Source organism: Pseudonaja textilis, chromosome 5 (genome assembly GCF_049901715.1).
Source record: "Pseudonaja textilis isolate UNSWEBS1 chromosome 5, rPseTex1.2, whole genome shotgun sequence".
Taxonomy (NCBI): Eukaryota; Metazoa; Chordata; class Lepidosauria; order Squamata; family Elapidae; genus Pseudonaja; species Pseudonaja textilis.
This window is the reverse complement of record NC_141994.1, coordinates 5735312-5753108: the sequence shown is the minus strand read 5'-3', so window position 1 is coordinate 5753108 and position 17797 is coordinate 5735312. Positions and strand designations below refer to the sequence as shown.

Below are 17797 nucleotides of genomic sequence, written 5' to 3'. Positions count from 1 at the left end.
CGGATGTTAACTGTACATCTGGTTCGACGAACCGGTAGTTCCGAAGACCAGCTGGCTCCACCCACCCCACCTTGCACCTCCCAGGAGTCCCCATGCACCTGGTTCTGGTTCCCAGGTAAGTGCAGAGAGGCACGCAAGGCCAAAAACAGGCTGCAAGGGGTGTGTGCGCTGCACACGCACACAAACCCCACGGCCCGTTTTGTGTCTCCTGAGGCTGCAGGGAGGCTTGCTATGCTAAAAACAGCCTATTTTTGCTTTCAGGGAGGTGCAGGAGGAGTGCTGCCTGTCACATACCCCTAGCCATGCCCACCCATCTGGTGATTACCAGTTGCTAAATTAGTTGATTAGCCGCCTGCTCTCCCTCCCACCAGCCAGCATGTAAGGGCTTCCCTTCAGTTTGTTCCTGCCCTCAAACAGTTAAGGCCGGCACATGCAAAGTGCAATGGTTCTCCGGCAGCCGGGCTTGCAGTTGGCTTGCAACACCTGAGTTCCAGGTCCTTCCTTCCTCCTGTTCCTTCCGCTATGCCTGCTTTTGCCGCCTCCTCTTCCTGATCCTGCTTCCCGTTTTTCCTGCTACCTCTTCCTTCCTTCCTTCCTTCCTTCCTTCCTTCCTTCCTTCCTTCCTTCCTTCCTTCCTTCCTTCCTTCCTTCCTTCCTTCCTCTCCTTCTCCCAGCACTGCAACTGGGCTTGCATTCCCTTCCCAGTCCTCTCCAAGTTTGCAAGACAAACACGCAGCAGCCCAACTCACAACCAAGTGGTTTTCCAAAGCCTTGTTGGAGGGGGATCCCTCCAAGGTATGTGTGTGTGTGGGAATGTCACCTTAAGTGCTGGGTCTCCAAGGGAATCCCTCTCTCATTTGCATCAAGACTCCTGGCCGAGTTGGTTTGCGCTCTCTCTCTCTCTCTCTCTCTCTCTCTCTCCCTCCCTCCCTCTCTCTCTCTGCCTCTCCCCCTCCCCCTCCTTCTCTCTTTTGAATTGTTTTGTCAGCACTTCCTCAACATGCTGGATCTTCATTTGTTTTGCTGGAAGGATGAGTTAAATTTGTCTCTTCTCCCCCACCTTCCTTCCCACTTTCTTCGAAGCAGAAAGTCACAGGTCTTATCTGGGAGAGAATCGCTGTGCCGAACCATTGAAAAGTGAGGTGGTGGTCGTTCACACTCTTTCCGCTTCCCCGGACTTTGATTGGGGGTTTCCTCTGGGGCAAAAGCAGAGAGCCTCTTCCAGTGAAAAAAATCTCTCTGCGTCATCTAATGTTCTTCCGGAGCAGAATACAAAAGCCTATTCCTGTGAAGGCTTTTCCAGTTCTTTATTCTGATTTTGTCCTAAAGCAAAAGAAAGCTCTTTCTGCAGCGAAGTCTTCCTTGTGTCTTTATTCTGATTTTCCCCTGGACTGGAGCAAAATCATCTGGTGGCAGGCTTTAAGTAACAATCCCACACTTACTTTACTCCATGCATGGTCCACCCACTATTTAATTTACCACTTCCGTTTGTGCTTCTTTCCCAAACTCTATACTGTTCTCCGCCCCCCCCCCCCGTCTCACACACACACACACACACATACACATAGGTCCATGGTAAAATTGTCTTCCATGAAACCAGTCCCTGGTGCCAGAATGGTTGGGGACCTCCCTATAGGAGAGCCCTTTTAAGAATTACGTATTAATATAAAAGCCACTAACTTAGCTCTGATCCTAAACGCTAAAGCTGTTGCACATAAAAAAATAGAGGAGCTCTGACCAACAGCCACATTTTTTATCTGAGCAGAGGGCCTGGGAAAGGTGTCAGAATAACAGAATAACACTTAGAAGGGACCTTGTGGGGGGGAACCCTATACCATTTCAGAGAAATGGCTGTCCAGTCTTTTCTTAAAAATCTCCAGTGTTGGAGTACCCAGAACTTCCGGAGATAAGCAGCTGCATTGGTTAATTGTTCTCGCTGTCAGAAAATTTCTCCTTAGTTTTAGGTTGCTTCTCTCGTTGTTCAGTTTCCATCTACTGCTTCTTGTTTTGCCTTCTCTTCTTTGGAAAATACATTGCCCCCCCCCCCTTCTTTTTTGTGGCAGTCCCTTAAAAGCCTGTTGCCTATCACACTCTTGGGCAAAGCATGTGAGCCATTTCCTCCTTTCAGTGGTTCATGAAAGTACATTTATTGTATGTAGATAATAACGTCGAAAAAAGGTGAACAACATTTTTATAGAACCGTAGATACGTTGAGGCTGGGTGTGACAAGGAATGGTTGGGAGGGGACGGGCTAGGCAAGGCACCCCTTGACATGAGTGACATTGAGTTGGTCAGGCCCAGCCAGTCCTGTAACCACCAAGCCATGCCCAGCCAGTCATGTGACCACCAAGCCATACCAACCAGCAAGCCACCCCCCACCCAGTCACATGACCACAAAGCAACACTCACAAATTAAGCCACACCCAGAGAACCGGTTGTTAAGAAATTTGAATCCCACCCCTGTACGTATCCAACATTAGGAAGACATGTTTTCAAACATTTTTGCTGGTGGTAAATGCCACCTATAAAATATTTTACATAGATTTTCCTTATAGGCAGTTGATGTTGTTAATTTATAACTTCTGTCCCACAGTTTTTGCCATTTATGTAACTCTAAGGTATGTTTCTAAATAAATCAATTGGAGAGAAAATGTCTCGGCAGTGATTGATATCATGGATACTTTCTGGATGCCTTACATTTAAAGTTTAAAGTTTTTGGCCCACACTATCATTGTTTCTTTCACTTGTTCTTCTTCCATTTTAATGCTAAATAGATAGCTGTATGCATTTTTATTAGCTTTTCATCTGTCCCTAGTAGTATCTGATCTAATGCTGTTGGTTCTTCATAAATAGAACATCTTTCTTATACCTTGATTATATTTGCACGTGCGACCACCATGCTAAATCAATCCCTTGATTTTTCAATTCTTGCTTAGATTTAAGTTCCCCTTTTTCATTCAAAAATGTCTTTATATCTTGTAATTTTTTCCAAGTTAACAACTTTCGGATGTATCAGTGCCTCCATCATGGGGAGCCAGACTGGTATTTTCATATAATGTTTTTCTTTTATTTTTCCCATACTAACAGCAAAGCAGTTCGAACATAATGTCTTTGGAAATATCTATATATTTTGTTTTTCCCATACCATAAAAGGGTGTGCCACCCTGGTTGAAGATCATGTCCCTCCAAAATTAATAATCTTTTATGTCTCGTGTACTCTTTCACCCATTTAAGTACATAGGCCTGGTAATATAGCTCCCAATCTGGCAATCCAACTCCCACTTCGTTTTTAGAGTCTTGTAACATTTTCAATCTTATTCTTGCTCTTTTCCTTTGCCAAATATATTTTAACATCATTTTATTTAGCTCCTCAAAATATTTTTTTCTAACTTCATTGAAATTGTTTGGAACAAAAATAATAATTTCTGCAAGATATTATTTTTATTGTAGCTATTCTTCCTACCATCGATAATTGTAGATTTTCCCACTTCTCCAGATCTAGTTTAATTTATTGCAATAGCTTAGTATAATTATCTTCTTTAATAGTTGCACATCTTGCTGTTAATTGAATTCCTAAGTAATTTACTTTCTTAACTATCTGAATATCTGTCTTCTTCATCAGTTTTTTTCTTTTGTTTGTTTGTTTAGCTGTAAAATTTTTGACTAGTATCTTGGTTCTCTCTTTACTTATTTTCAATTCTGCAACTTACCATTTTCTTCTATTTTTTTTTTTTCTTAGTTTGGGTCCAGTTTCTTGTGGTTCTTCTAGAACCGTGATGGCGAACCTATGGCACGCGTGTTGGAAGTGGCATGCAGAGCCATCTCTCCAGACACTCCAGCCATCTCCTGTTTGCTCTTCCAGGTTCCGGCGCGCCAGCCAGCTGGTCTTCGCTAGTGCAGAAGCACCATAAACCGGAAGAGCAGCTCCCCAGAATGCATGCGCACGCCAGCCAGCTTGCACAACAAGTGGCCGGCGCACTTGGTGGCAAAACGTTTCACCACCACTGTTCTAGAATAAATACCAGGTCATCTGCCTGTAATTTGTATTTTTCGTTTTATTTCCATGCCTTTTATTTCTGAATCTTATCTAATGTTTCTGTTTAACATTTCCAATGTTAATATAAATAGTAGGGGGGACAAAGGGCATCCTTGTCTTGTGCCTTTCCTGATATTAAAATTCTCTGTCATGTCCATCACCTTTGCAGTTTGTTTAGAATATATTGCCTTAATCATATTAGTAAATTTTTCACCAAGTCTATATATGTTAATTGTAGTGACATAAATTGCCAATTTACGTTGTCAAATGCTTTCTGTGCATCTAAAAAGATCAACGCCATTTGTTTTTCAGAATGTACTTCATAATACTCCAACGTATTCAAAATAATTCTCGTAGTATTTTTAATTAAGTCTTTTAGGTAAAAATCCATTCTGGTCTGAATGTATAAATTCATTCAAGAATCTTTTTAGTCTCTGCTATTATTGAGTCTACATTTATTGTCTACATTTAGTAATGATATTGGCCTATAATTTTTTTATCTGCGTTAAATATGAATCTTCTTTCAGTATTAAGGTGACATTTGCTTCCATCCAGGTATTTGATATCTTGGCTTCTACCAATAAGTATATGATACTTTCAGTTCTTTTGTGATTTATTCAGTAGAAAAAATACATTCTCAAAAGAATCTCACAAGGTTGTGTTTTTACATCTAAATGCTGCATAAGATTGAAACTAATATTTTATTTCAGAAAATGTGATATTAGTCCTTATCAATTACTCAGTTACTTAGTTTTACCCAAATTTTTAGCATGGAATCAATTACTTTCATTGGTTAAGAAAACTGCATAACGAACCTGTATAGAATAGTACCAGGTCTAAAGAAATTCAAATCCATATTTTAGTCAGCTGTAGATAATTACTAACATATTGCTGCCAAAATGACTTTTTAGTAACAGTGTTTCTATTGTTCCTAATATTTACTTTACATATTTATAACTATTAGTGTTAGATATTTTTTTATTTAGTTGCTCAATTGTCAGTATCTATTTAACGTATATTGTGTTCTCTGATATAATACAACTTCTATTCCTTATAGTTGTGGCTGTATACACAGGCACAATCTGTCAGATCATAACAAACTGGTCAGTTGTTACTTTTACTACAAGGCTGATACATTATAGGTTGAAGAAGAACGTAATGAAACACAGAGACAACTTTGTCAAGAACAAAATGCCAGAGCCATACAAGAGGATATTTTAAATACCCACTTCTGGAGGCAGAAGGAATTGGAAGAAGAATCAAAAAAAGTAGCAACCAAACAGTCAGAGGTATCCACTTTGCCAAATATTTTTAAAATATAAAACTCTTTTCAGTTTCATTGGCTACAAATCAAAGTTCTTGTCAGCTTTGAAATTCAGCTGCCACATTTAATGGAAGGAAGGGGTGGAGGAGTTGAAAAGTTCAAGGTTATTCTGTATGTCTACTAAGAAATTCCAGTTGCAGTTAATTGGTTCTCGTGATTTATGAAGTGTAGAAGTGGGAGGAGAGAAGGTGGATTCTGTGTAACACATGAAAATACTTTCACTTTGGGAAATTGCCTTAGACGTACCAGATCTGTTCCTAAATAAATCAATTGGAGAGAATATGTCTCGGAGTGATTGATATCATGGATACTTTCTGGATGCCTTACAGTTCTGGTCATTACCTGTAAAGCTTTGGGTGGTTTAGCTACTAGATATTACATTGGATGGAATTCTCCCTCTCTGTCAGTTTCAACCTATCCTGTTTCTGTGTCCAGGGAAGAGATGCTAAAGATTGTCATTCTATGTGAGGGGAAGGGGTTGTAGGCCTTTGAAATGCCTGTTCCATGCTCTGGAATGTATGGGATCCTTCCAATTTATTGGCTGTTATGAAGGCTCATAGAATTTTTTTCACCACAAAATATATGGACCCTAAGGAAGATAGGATTGTATTATTGATAGGTTCTATTTAATTGCTAATTATTTTGCTCTTATATTTTGTATACGTGTATGGAAGAGAGAAAATGGTAAACTACCTTCAATATCTAAAATAAGGACATACGCTTATAAATCAGTAATTAAATCTTAAACTATGATGTAGATTTAAAACCTGTAATTCAGGAAGAATCATTATTACTAACTAAGTACTGTTTATACATTTGTTTATATATAAGATCTTCCTTTACCTTTTTTGACAATGATGTATTTTAGAGAACAATATTTGTAAGAATATGTTCATTTTATGGCCTCATTAGAATAGAAGAGGTGGCTGGATTTGTTCAGTTTTACAAGACAAGCTGAGTCAAGTCTGGTGAATCTTTGGGTTGGAGATTGTCAGGGTATATTAACAATAGACAAAATTAGCAAATTATAAAACATCTTGTAGACAATGGTGGCAAACATTTTTTCACATTTATTTTTATTTATTTGATTTGTCAATTGTTTACAAAATAATAAGTGTATACATAGTTATGAATACATGAAATGGGTACATATAAGAAAAATAAAAATAAAAGAAACAATAGGACAGGGAAAGTAGGCACGTTGGTGCACTTATGCACGCCCCCTACAGACCTCTTAGGAAAGGGATGAGGTCAGTAGTAGACAGTCTAAGGTTAAAGTTTTTGGGGTTTGGGGAAGAAACTACAGAGTTGGGTAGAGTATTCCAGACATTGACCACTCTGTTGCTGAAGTTGTATTTCCTGCATCAAGTTTGGTGCGGTTAACCTTGAGTTTGTATCTATTGTGTGCTCTTGTGTTGTTACGGTTGAAGCTGAAGTATTCATTGACAGGTAGGACATTGCAATGTATGATTTTATATTATTGCAAAGATAATTCATGAATGACGCTATGAATTTACTAGGAGTCAAGTGACTCAAAGGATACTTTTTCTTACCTTAGAGTTCGTTTTAGTCATTTTTCAATATAAAAAAATATTTATCCTAGGCCTCAAATTTTGACCATATTTGAGACAGGAATTTGCATCATTAAGTGGTACGGTTGTAAATGCGACTGCTTTGTTTAGCAGCGGCAATCCAGCAGTCCTCGTTGCTGTCATTAACTAAATGCTGTTTGTTAGATGAGTCAACTGCCTGCCGGCTTTCTACAGTCAAGTTCATTGGGGAAGCCAGCAGAAAGTTGCATGCCCCAGGAACTGCCAAGTGAGGATGGAGTGAGGAAGTACATGGGAATGTTGGACCTACGAGCCATTTGGATTTTCAGCACTGAAATGAAGGGTTTCTGAAACTTCTCTGTTCTGGAGCTTAAAATTTTCCAGTGACTGAAAATCCTTCTTCTGTTGGCCTGGAGGATTTTCAGCCCCTAAGCAGAGAGGCAAGTCTACTAGGACTGAAAATCCTTCATGCCAAAATCCTACTTGGATTTCAGCATGGAACTTTTTCAACCAGCCCCCAGAGCTTAGAAAGAGTCGTCCCGACAGGTAGTGGTGGCTTACAACTTTCCCTGCCAGTTCCTTCATGAACAGATTGTCAAGTGCCCAGATTTCAATCGCATAGGGCACTCTGATGGCCATAAATTCAGTCATAAAATTGACATAATGTGTCCATTTCTGAAGTAATATTTAGACATTCTGAGTGTTCTCTGTTGATGGATAACGTTTATTCAACATAAATTTGTCTGATCTCCTAGAATGTAGCTTACGTCTCTGGATTCTATGAATGTATTTATTTGTTATCCTTCTGCTTCTTAAATATTCAGATCATTGATAACCATGACCATGAAAAAGAATTATCACACCGAAATCAAATACTCCAAGATGAACTTGCTGTATTAAAATTAGAACTTGATCGCATCAGGATTCAGCATCAGGAGGTTGAAAGCAAATATTTGGAAGAGAATGAAAGTTTGAAAGAAAAAAATGAAGAACTTAAAAAAGAACTGAAGCTAAATGAAGATGCTTTGACTCAAACAGTTTTTCAATATAATGGACAAATAAATGTCTCAAAAACTGAGGTTGCAATGGTAGCATCCAAATTGGAACATTTCAAGGAAAATAAAGAAAGATTGGAAATAGAACTTGATTCACTACGCTCTCATTTGAATTCTGCTCTTCAGGAACTTGATCGTTGTCAGGTATCAAAAAGTGACCTTGAACGATTGCTTCAGCGAGAGAGGGAAGAATGGCTCCGCTTAAAAGACAAATTGAACCACGATGTGTGCACTATACGAGAAACCAACAGTGGCTTGTCTCAACAGTTAGGGAAAGCTGAAAGTAAAGCTAATAGTCTAGAAAATGAGCTTCACCATGCAACTCTCAGTATCCGGGAAAAGAACTTGCTGTTAGATAGTATTCAAAGAGATCTAAACCAGTCACAGTGCCAAGTGAAAGAACTTGAAAATGCACAACAAGTTGCAAAGGATCAAATAAGCAAATATGTAATAAAACAGGAATCTATGCAAGAACGCTTAGGACAGGTCCAGAGTGAAAATCTCTTACTTCGACAACAGCTTGAAGATTTTCAGAACAAGGGCATTATCAAAGAAAAAGCAGTGACTGATGTTCAAGATAAATTCAGCGATATTTTTAATAAGCTCAGAGCTGATACTGAAAAGCAAGTTCAGATGATGGAAGAGAGAAATAAAGAATTAATCACAAAATGTAATAATTTAAAGGACCAAGTCATTAAATATGAATCTGAGAAAATAGACAGAGAGGTAAGTATGATTTATGTTCTGTCAATTCCATCAATGTAATCGTTTTTCAGGATACGGATTTCTAAACTAAGCTTAATTTTCACTTGGAGACACTATATGAATTTAATATGATAATGATAGACTTTATAAGGAAATGAAATGTTACCATTTTACAGCACAACTTATAGGGTGTATGTAAAATTAAGCACACTTCAAAATTATTGTAAATAATTTATCTTTGCATTCCTTCTGCTAGTAAATTATTCATTGCTTCAGTTGATATTGGTCAGGAAAGAAAACTACTTGCGTATAGTATATATGAACATAGAGACATACACATACATGCACAAACTCATATATATATATGTTGTTGAACATTTTTATCTATTATAAATATTACTTAGATAAATTAAAATGCAACTTTTTCAGTCTATTTTGTACGAATTATCTCATTAAAAATCTTTTTAGAGTACAATAAGGCAATTGCAGCAAGAACTTGCAGATTCCCTCAAAAAGCAATCCATGACAGAAGCTTCACTGGAAGTTTCAACACGTTATCGTATTGACTTAGAGGAGGATAAACAGCAACTTCTGAAGGAAATAGAAAGGATAAAATGTAAGGTATGCATGCAACCGTTTATTAAATGCTTTATATCTTCTACTGTGGGAAGGGAAGAGATGACATCCAACACTTTCGGATGCATTAGTTTTTGAAATAGTTTTGGCATGGTTCTGTTCCTACATGGAGAATACCTTCCAGAAAGTAGAATATCATTCGGCTCTCTGCCATATATACTGTGGGGTGCATAAAGGTTATGGCGTCCTCCAGGCTACTCAACTTCTGTATGTAATCAGTTCATTAATGATTATCAAGAATTACAGGTCTGGGTTCCTACTCTAGGCAGATAATATTGAGGTTTCTTCTGCCCATCATCATCAAGTATGCTGAGCTTGTTGAGGAGCTGCTTGGGCTAGATTGAAGACATTCTGGTTGGAGGAAATGTCAGCAAACGGGAAGGAGCTTTTCTTGTTTTGTTCTTCCTTCAGAGAATCAGTTGTAGATATGCTCTTTGACCAAAAAAAAAAAAAATGCCATTTGTTCATGGTGTTTCATTGTACATGAAACAAGAGTTTATCTTGCTTCTGTTATCTATCCACTAGTTCTTTCCCAGTAAAATTACTGCAGTGCACGCTGTGTAGGGATGCCCTTGAAGGAGATTTAGAAACTACAGGACTCTAGGATGAGGTGATTAGACTGGCCGGGTATATCATAGCAAGAGCACATCGCGCCTATTTTTTGGCTAAGTCACGTTGGCTCTCAAATTTTACAGTTGCAAGATTCAGAAGTTCAGACTATCCAGTGTGAAAGATCTACTCATGAATTAAGACATGCTTTGGACATTAAGGAACGTGAAGCAAGTGCATCAGCTCAGAAACTACAGGATCTTCTGGTAGCATCATCAGGAACAAATAATACTATAAAACAATTAGAAGAGCACATACAGAGGTAAAACATGCTGAAATTTAAATGTACTAAATGAATAGAATTGATTAAAAAAAAATTCTTGTGCAATTTATACTTCCATGGGGTACAGAATCATTCAAACACATAAAGAGGAAGAAATATAGTTGCACTGTTTTGAGACTGTGTTTTTCTTTTAAGACTTGAAATAGAAAATGCCAGATTGGAAGCTACAACAAACCAGCAAAGTAACAGAATTGAGATACTTCAAAAAGACCTACAGGATAGTGTTTCTGTAAGTCAACCATAATATTTTGGGGAAATAAGATTTCATATTTAATTCCTTTCCTGTTTTTTATATTTTTTTTAAAAAAATATAATATTTCAGACAACTATTACAAGCATACTGAATTAGTTTCCCTCATCTTCAGAAGTTATAAATAAATTAAAATTATTGAAATTATGAAAGTAACAATAGAAAGGGATGTAAATAACAAAAGAGAATTTCTAAAGACTGAAAACTTTTGCAACCTTTTGCATAATGACTCTTGGTTTCTTTTGTGATGATCTAGGTTCATAATCGTCTTGAGGAATTGATAACCAGCTTACAGACAGCAAAAATCAGTCTAGAGGAACAACTAAACCACCAGGTATTCTAAATGAATATAATTGATAAAAAATTATTGTGCAATTTATATTTCCATGTGGTATAGAATCATTAAAACACGTAAAGAGGAAGAAATATATTGTATCCTGTTTTGAGACTGTTTTTCTTTTAAGACTTGAAATAGAAAATGCCATATTGGAAGCTGCAACAAACCAGCAAAGTAATAGAATTGAGATATTTCAAAAAGACCTACAGGATAGTGTTTCATAAAAATGAAACAAACAGCAGTATTTTCAAGATAAGAATAATTCACATATAACAAAATTGACACATTTCACTTGTAGATTATTCCCTTTCGTTTCTGTTAATTTTTATATTATTGCACACGAAAGATTGGTACTGGAATCATAGATATCAGACAGCAAATGTAAATCTTTGATTCTGTGGATGTTTTTGAATTGGCATGCATACTTACTCAAAGTGTGAATTTTAATAAGATAATAACTTTCTTATTATCTCTGCTTAATATTGTTCTCTTAGAATAAGAATCTACTTCCAATAAAAACACACAATCATTCTTGCAGCCATTGCTATGTCAAATTAGCAATAAAGATTAAAGGAAAATATGAATAATAGCATTTGAAATGGATTTCAAACACGGAATAAACATCTATGTGTGTGAATCCTGCTCTTGTATTAGAAATATACAAACTTCGGGGGTGGGATTCTAAAATTCCAGCAACCAGTTCAGTTGCTGGGTGGGAGTGGCCTACCTACCAGAACTTCCGGGAGGGCTGTTTTTTCACCTTCCCCCAGAGTCCGGAGGCTTTCCTCGAATCTCTGGGAGGGCAAAGATGGCCTCCTCTAGGGTCAAGAGGTTCTCTGGAAGCTGGAAACAAGCCTGTTTCCGGACTTCCGGGAGGCCTGTTTTTCACCCTCCCAGACCGCGCACTTACCTGCATCCAAAACGGGCCACCCGGAGACTCAGGAGAGGGGACGGGTGGGCAGGGCCAGCTGGCCGGTTCAATTACCAGTTCAGTGAACCAGATGTAAATTTAACATCCGGTTTACTTGAACCAATCCGAACCGGCTGAATCTCACCCCTGACAAACTTTAGGAAAGAAAGTATACCAATCCAGCCTCCTTTTAAAGAGTGACTGTGTTTTGAGCAAGATGGCTATAACCTTCTCTCCCAGAGCTGTAAATCCAACTGTCTGGAGCATTTCTGGATAACCTGAAGTCTTCTGCTTGTTTGGAGAAGAATTACAGAGCCAGTAGGCTCTTTGTTTACCATGATCATTGGCATTGTCTTCAATCTGCCATTTCCACACAGAAATCTGATCTTTGTTATCTGAATTAAATTCTATATCTACATAAAGATGCCTTGGCTATTTCAAGGGCTCCTTTGTAATGATTTTTATTCAGAAGCAGTTCAATTTCTCCTCAGGTTCAGAAGGAGAGTATGCTTTCAGTAACTGCACAAGATGCTCAGAATTTGTGGGAAGAAGAACTGAAATTAAAATCAAAACTTGGGATTCGCCTTTCTGAGCTTGATAAGGAAAAGACAGAACTAATATCTCAGGTAGGTTCAGTTTCAATAATTCACTGTGTTGGAAATGATGAAGAAACAATTGGTATTATGGTTGAGGTATCAGACTAGGGAAAGCAAATTTAAGTCTACATTCAGCCTTGGGAAACTCTTTTGAGTTTTGGTGCTTTAGACCAGTCACTAAGTCCCTCAGTTCAAACCACTTCACAGGACCATTGTGGTAGGGAAAATTGAAGAAATAAAGCATTCATATGAGCGTCTGGCATCAATAAACAATAAGCCTTAAATATGTTGGATTCAGAATTCATTAAGGATTTCAGAAGCAGACATTATCTGGATGAGAGAAACTGATAACTGATTGAGATGTGGAACATCATGCTGTGAAAGTGTGACTTATCTTTTCACTCATAGTTTTTATAGTGGGCATTTAATGGCGCAGAGGAGGGTTGTTGTTTTTTTATATTATTTGCCTATCGTGCCTAATTGATCTATCTAACTGACAGATTCGCAATGCTTTTAGGAAGCAGCATTTTTAAATCCTGCTAGAATGAGAATTTTGAAAGATGATAAATAAATAAAACAATATTTCATAAAGATCAGATAAATCCAGTGGAAAAACTATTTTTACTTCTGTAGGAACTGAAAAAAAGTAAAGTTCTTTTTACTCCTTGTCCTTTGTGAGTTCTCCCAAAGACAAAGATGCTAACAAAGCACAGGAAAAAAAAGTAATATAGGGGTTTTTGAGTTACACTCCTTTAAATTCTTAACTTTAAATCAAATAAAGAAAAGACATAAAGGTCTAGATGCCCGAATTTTGCAAAACTCCACATTGGCAGTAGGAAGGGCATCTGGCTATTAAAACACTCTGCTAGCTCCATTCAGTTGCAAGGACTCCACCCCAGAAGGGATTATGAGGTTGTTAAAAGAAGATGATGATTATGCCTGATTTTTTTCTGTTTTGAGACAGAATGATGAAATCTACATTTTTGTACACAAGTGATAAGAAATTATAATTTATGAATTTTATAAATAAGTGTAAATGAAATTGCTGGACTTGAGACAGAGGTCTAAGTGCCTTTGACATAATATATTTCAATCACCTGACCAAGTCATTTAGCTACTGCAGCTTGCAAAAGAAAGTGACAAAATTAGTTAGGACAAGAGCTGGATGAAGCAAAAATAAAACTAAAATCTCTTTCAGTCCTCGAGATACCTTAACCTTCTAAAATTTTGTGATTGTGACAGTCGTTACTAATTTGATCTTCAGGGTTACTGATTGACAATGAAAGGGATTTCAATCCTTTTTGACACGGTTTGGCCTGCTGTTAGCCTTCATAGATGGGTGTGGTTCAAAATTTTAATTGAAAAACTCACGAAAACCCAAAACCTTGTTCCAAATTACCTTATTCGTTTCATAGTACAAGCTTCAGCTTCTTAGCAGAGAGTTTTACCAACATTGGAACTTTCTTAGAGATTGCTGCTGCACTATAGCGTCAGGATACTCATTTAAAATCTGGGCAGAGTACCAGGGTCTTAATAAAACTAATTTTGAAAATTATGGAAGTAAATATGTACGTGAAGAAATAAAATATATTTCAGTATAGTTATTTTCTTTCACAAAGCTCAAAGTGAAGGTGGAATACCATCAGAGGTTTATTTGTGCACTAAAATGTTGTCAAGTCTGGAAATTATGTTCTTATTCTGTTATAGTTTGAGAATGAAAAGAAAAAAGTGAAGAAGGTCCTAGAATTAAAACGATCAGTGGAAATGCGACTAGATCAAGAAATGAAAAGGAACAATGAATTACAAAAAGAATATCATGGGTAACTTTTTATTGCTAAGATGTTTTCTGTGTATAGAACTTTTATTTTAAATATATTTAACATTGCTATAATGAAATAATCTTACACATAAAAGCTAGTATCTCTGTTTCTATGACCCATTTTTTCTGCATGTCATGCACTACCTCTTTTTTTTGTATATGTTTTATTTGTAATTTTCCTTTAACAACCATGCATATTTTGTGGACAGTATATTAACTGGCTCAATATACTTTTTGCCATCAGATCGCGATGGGTTGGATACAACTTCGCAAATAACAGCAGCAATAATGATACAATTAAATATACGTAATCCTTGTCTTCCAACTTCTAAACTTAACATACACATTGTAATTATAATAAATTCCTTTATATGTCACTGTGTATAATACTATTTTCCCAATTTGTACTTAACTTTTTTTCCCCATTTGTTGGGGTTCTTCTACATTCAAATCTTTGTCTTTAAACAATACCATTCTTTCTTTATGATTCTTTATCACTTTCTCCATAGCTACATTTAAACATCAATAACATTTATATTCATACAATGTGTTTGTTGTCCCCTGCTGAATCACTGATATTTTAAAAATTAGTCAATATTCCATCATAATTCCAATATCTCAATTTTTCTAGAAACACCAGTAAGGCCAATTATTAATAAGATTTAATCAGTCCCGGGATTGTATCTCTTAAGTCCCCTGAATTTATTATAGTCCTTGAGAGCTATAAGTTTCAATATATATTTTTACACATTGTTAATAATCATAATACAATTAATAACTACTTCTTGGTTTATAATATAGGTGCAAGTAGTCTTTGTGTTATAACCATTTGTTTAACAACTGTTCAAAGTTACGAGGGACCTGAAAGCAGTGACTTACTACCAGTTGTTGCATTTTCCGCTTTGGCGATGTTCCTGGGCTTATGTGATAAACTTGGGTGCTTAGCAGTTGCAGTGTCCGTGGGTCTTGTGACCACAATTTATTACCTTCCCAGGGGACTTCTGAATAGCAAATTAAATGGGTGAATTTGCTTGAAGACCATAGCAAAACAATGGTAAAACTGGACACAGCTCACTTGAAGGCTGCATCACTTAGCGACAGTTCTGGATCCCAATTGCGGTCATAAGTCAGGAATTACCCATCGTCCTCATTTAACAGCCACAATTGAGCCCAATCATTAAGAGGTTCAATACATGATCTGACTTGATTTTACAATCCTTTTTATAATGATCATAAAGTGAGTCACTGTTAGCGAATCATGTTTGTTTAAGCAAATCCATTTCCCCAAATGTTGGGGGTTTTGCTAATGTCACATGACCATGGTTTGCTACAACTGGTCGTAAATGTAAACAGGTGGTCAAATACCCAAACTGATCATGTGACTGCAATGGGGTGTGCCAACCATAACTTTGAGTAGGGCTCATAACTAACTTTTTGGGAGTTTTTTGTAACTTCGACTGGTTATTAAGCAAGGAGCAACAAATACATAGCGTTAAAAAAATGACATGTTGAATTATACATTAATAGAATTAGATTCCCCAAAGGAATTAACTACAATGGCAATAACAGCAGTTTTGCTGCAAAATAGATAAAAGAATATAACATTATAGTTGATATGAATTATAGAAAAATGAAGAGAACATTGTATGCTTTAGAAGTGCAAACTATTGTGTGAATTATTAATTCGTGCATCTACAGTATTGGAAAAACAATGTTAAATTGAAGTTTTGGTCACTTTAAAATGGCTATTTGTAGAGTAACGAACAAGGTCTAAAAAAATAGCAAATCGTTATTTTTCACATTCTTTCCATTCTTTAAGCCTGGTAGAATTCTTTCTTTGTGCAGCAAAAATAGCATCTACGGAATACTTTATAAACAATTGCAGTAAGATATTTTTTCTTTGTAGTATAAAAAAACTTCTAAAAATAACCAAAAAGAAGTTAAAAGGTTATGAGAGTGGAGAAAGTTCATCTCAAATAAGCTTACATGGAGAAATAAAGAATAAATATTCAGAAATCGACACTGAAGTTGGAAAACTAAGAAAAAGGGTATGTACCAGCTATGACTTTAATTTATTTCAATTTCATTCTTACATGATAACACGTACATAGTCCTTGTACTAGTGAACAATCAGATCCAAGCCCAATTCATCTAGTCATCATTTATAAATAAAACAGTACAGTGGGAAACTGGGTTATTTGACTTTCCTCTTTAAATTGCTTCTTCTGTGAGGTTTGGACCTGGGGGTAGTCTAGAAGTCTCAAGGCTTTTGAATAACTGGTTCTCTCTCTTGTTGGTGTTCTATAATGAAACAAATCTTTCATTTAAGTGGGTAGCGCTGATTTGGTCTGCCTTTTTTAGACTTTCATGTACTACACAATTGGCTGCTTTATACAATGTTTAAAATTCTAAAAACTATAAAACTATCCAGAGACCTGAAATAGAGGTATTTATTTATCTGTTTGTTTTGTGCCTTCGAATCAGTGTTGACCCCTGGGAACTGCTTGTACAAGTTTCTGCACTTTTATACTAGTATTTGGTTTTCCATTTGGAATTTTTTTTTTGTTTTAATCATTTCAACATAGAATATATTAACTAAAACTTAATATAAAATTTATTAAATTTATACGCTGCTTGAGTCACCTTGTTGGGGAGGGGAGAAGGGTACATGAATTTAATAAAGTTTTAATTAAAATGTTTTTGGTCCATTAGGTTCGTAAGTCAAAAAATTCATCAAATGAATCAGACCAATTTTACAAATTTTTAAAATTAATTAATTGAATTAAATGGCTTGTTAAATAAATGAAGACCGGTCTGCCACCAATCAGCGGTTTCTGCCTCCGCCGATCTACCAGCTATTTTCCGGTATAGCTTAAGCTGCCCAGAAGGGGGATTGGGGGGGTGGCAGTAATTTACAAAACTTTCCACTTAGCTTAACAGTCTCCAGCCAGCCATATGGGGAAGGGCTTTTACAGAACTCTTGGCTTGCAATAGTAACAGAGATGAAGGGGACCTGGAGCTCATTTAGTCCACTTACTGCTGTCACGAGTATTTTGATAAACGCCTTATCCAGTCTCTTCTTAAACTCCTCCAGTGATGGGGCACCAACAACTTGTGGAGGCAATTTAGACTTAAAACCTCTTTTAAAAAAAAACACTGCCCTAATCAGCACAAGACTCTCCAGGCAAAATCCCAAAACTCATATAAATAGCTTGCAAAATTTGAAAATCAGCAGTTTAGAGAAGCGATACAGCACACAGCATTATAGAATGCTGTAGATGCTGGCTAGCATTTCTACAAGCAGTTTTAGGCAGATGCAAACAAACTTTTATCTTTGCAAAGAACTGTGCTTACAAGCACAACACTGTAGTTTGCAAAGGAAGTACAGTGCTTGAAAAGAAGCAGAGCAGTTCCCAAAGTGCTTACAGACAGTACAGTACTACAGTGTAACCAAAAAGAATATTTTAAAATACTTACAGAAGCAATTCTAGCCCTACAGTACAGTTCTCGAGCCCAGGCAGCAGCAGACCTGCCATGCAGCATCAAAAAACTAAACAAAACAAAAACCTGGAAACCGGCTGGCCGCAAAGACCCAGGATCTTGTTTGGCCATGTGACCAGGGCCAAAAAATACCCTGCTGGCTTCCGGAAATTGCCTTTGAAAACCTGAAAGGCCCAGGAAATACAC

General features: G+C 36.9%; 1 protein-coding gene across 21 annotated transcripts in view; it reads left to right on the top strand.

The window, feature by feature from the left end:
- Positions 1-17797, top strand: part of ANKRD26 (ankyrin repeat domain 26) — a 78135-nt gene that overhangs the window by 42124 nt on the left and 18214 nt on the right. For 16 of the 21 annotated variants that reach the window (XR_015743740.1, XM_087934028.1, XM_087934027.1 and 13 more), the window contains 9 exons: positions 5179-5325; positions 7735-8691; positions 9139-9291; positions 10002-10177; positions 10334-10427; positions 10705-10782; positions 12187-12321; positions 13999-14111; positions 16017-16158. Coding sequence is in view for 20 of the 21 variants with exons in the window: in XM_087934028.1 (XP_087790154.1) it covers positions 5179-5325; positions 7735-8691; positions 9139-9291; positions 10002-10177; positions 10334-10427; positions 10705-10782; positions 12187-12321; positions 13999-14111; positions 16017-16158 (1995 nt within the window). In the remaining variant the exon portion in view is untranslated. The remainder of the gene's footprint in view (positions 1-5178; positions 5326-7734; positions 8692-9138; positions 9292-10001; positions 10178-10333; positions 10428-10704; positions 10783-12186; positions 12322-13998; positions 14112-16016; positions 16159-17797) is intronic. The other 5 variants (XM_087934031.1, XM_087934022.1, XM_087934020.1 and 2 more) reach the window with 1 other exon arrangement.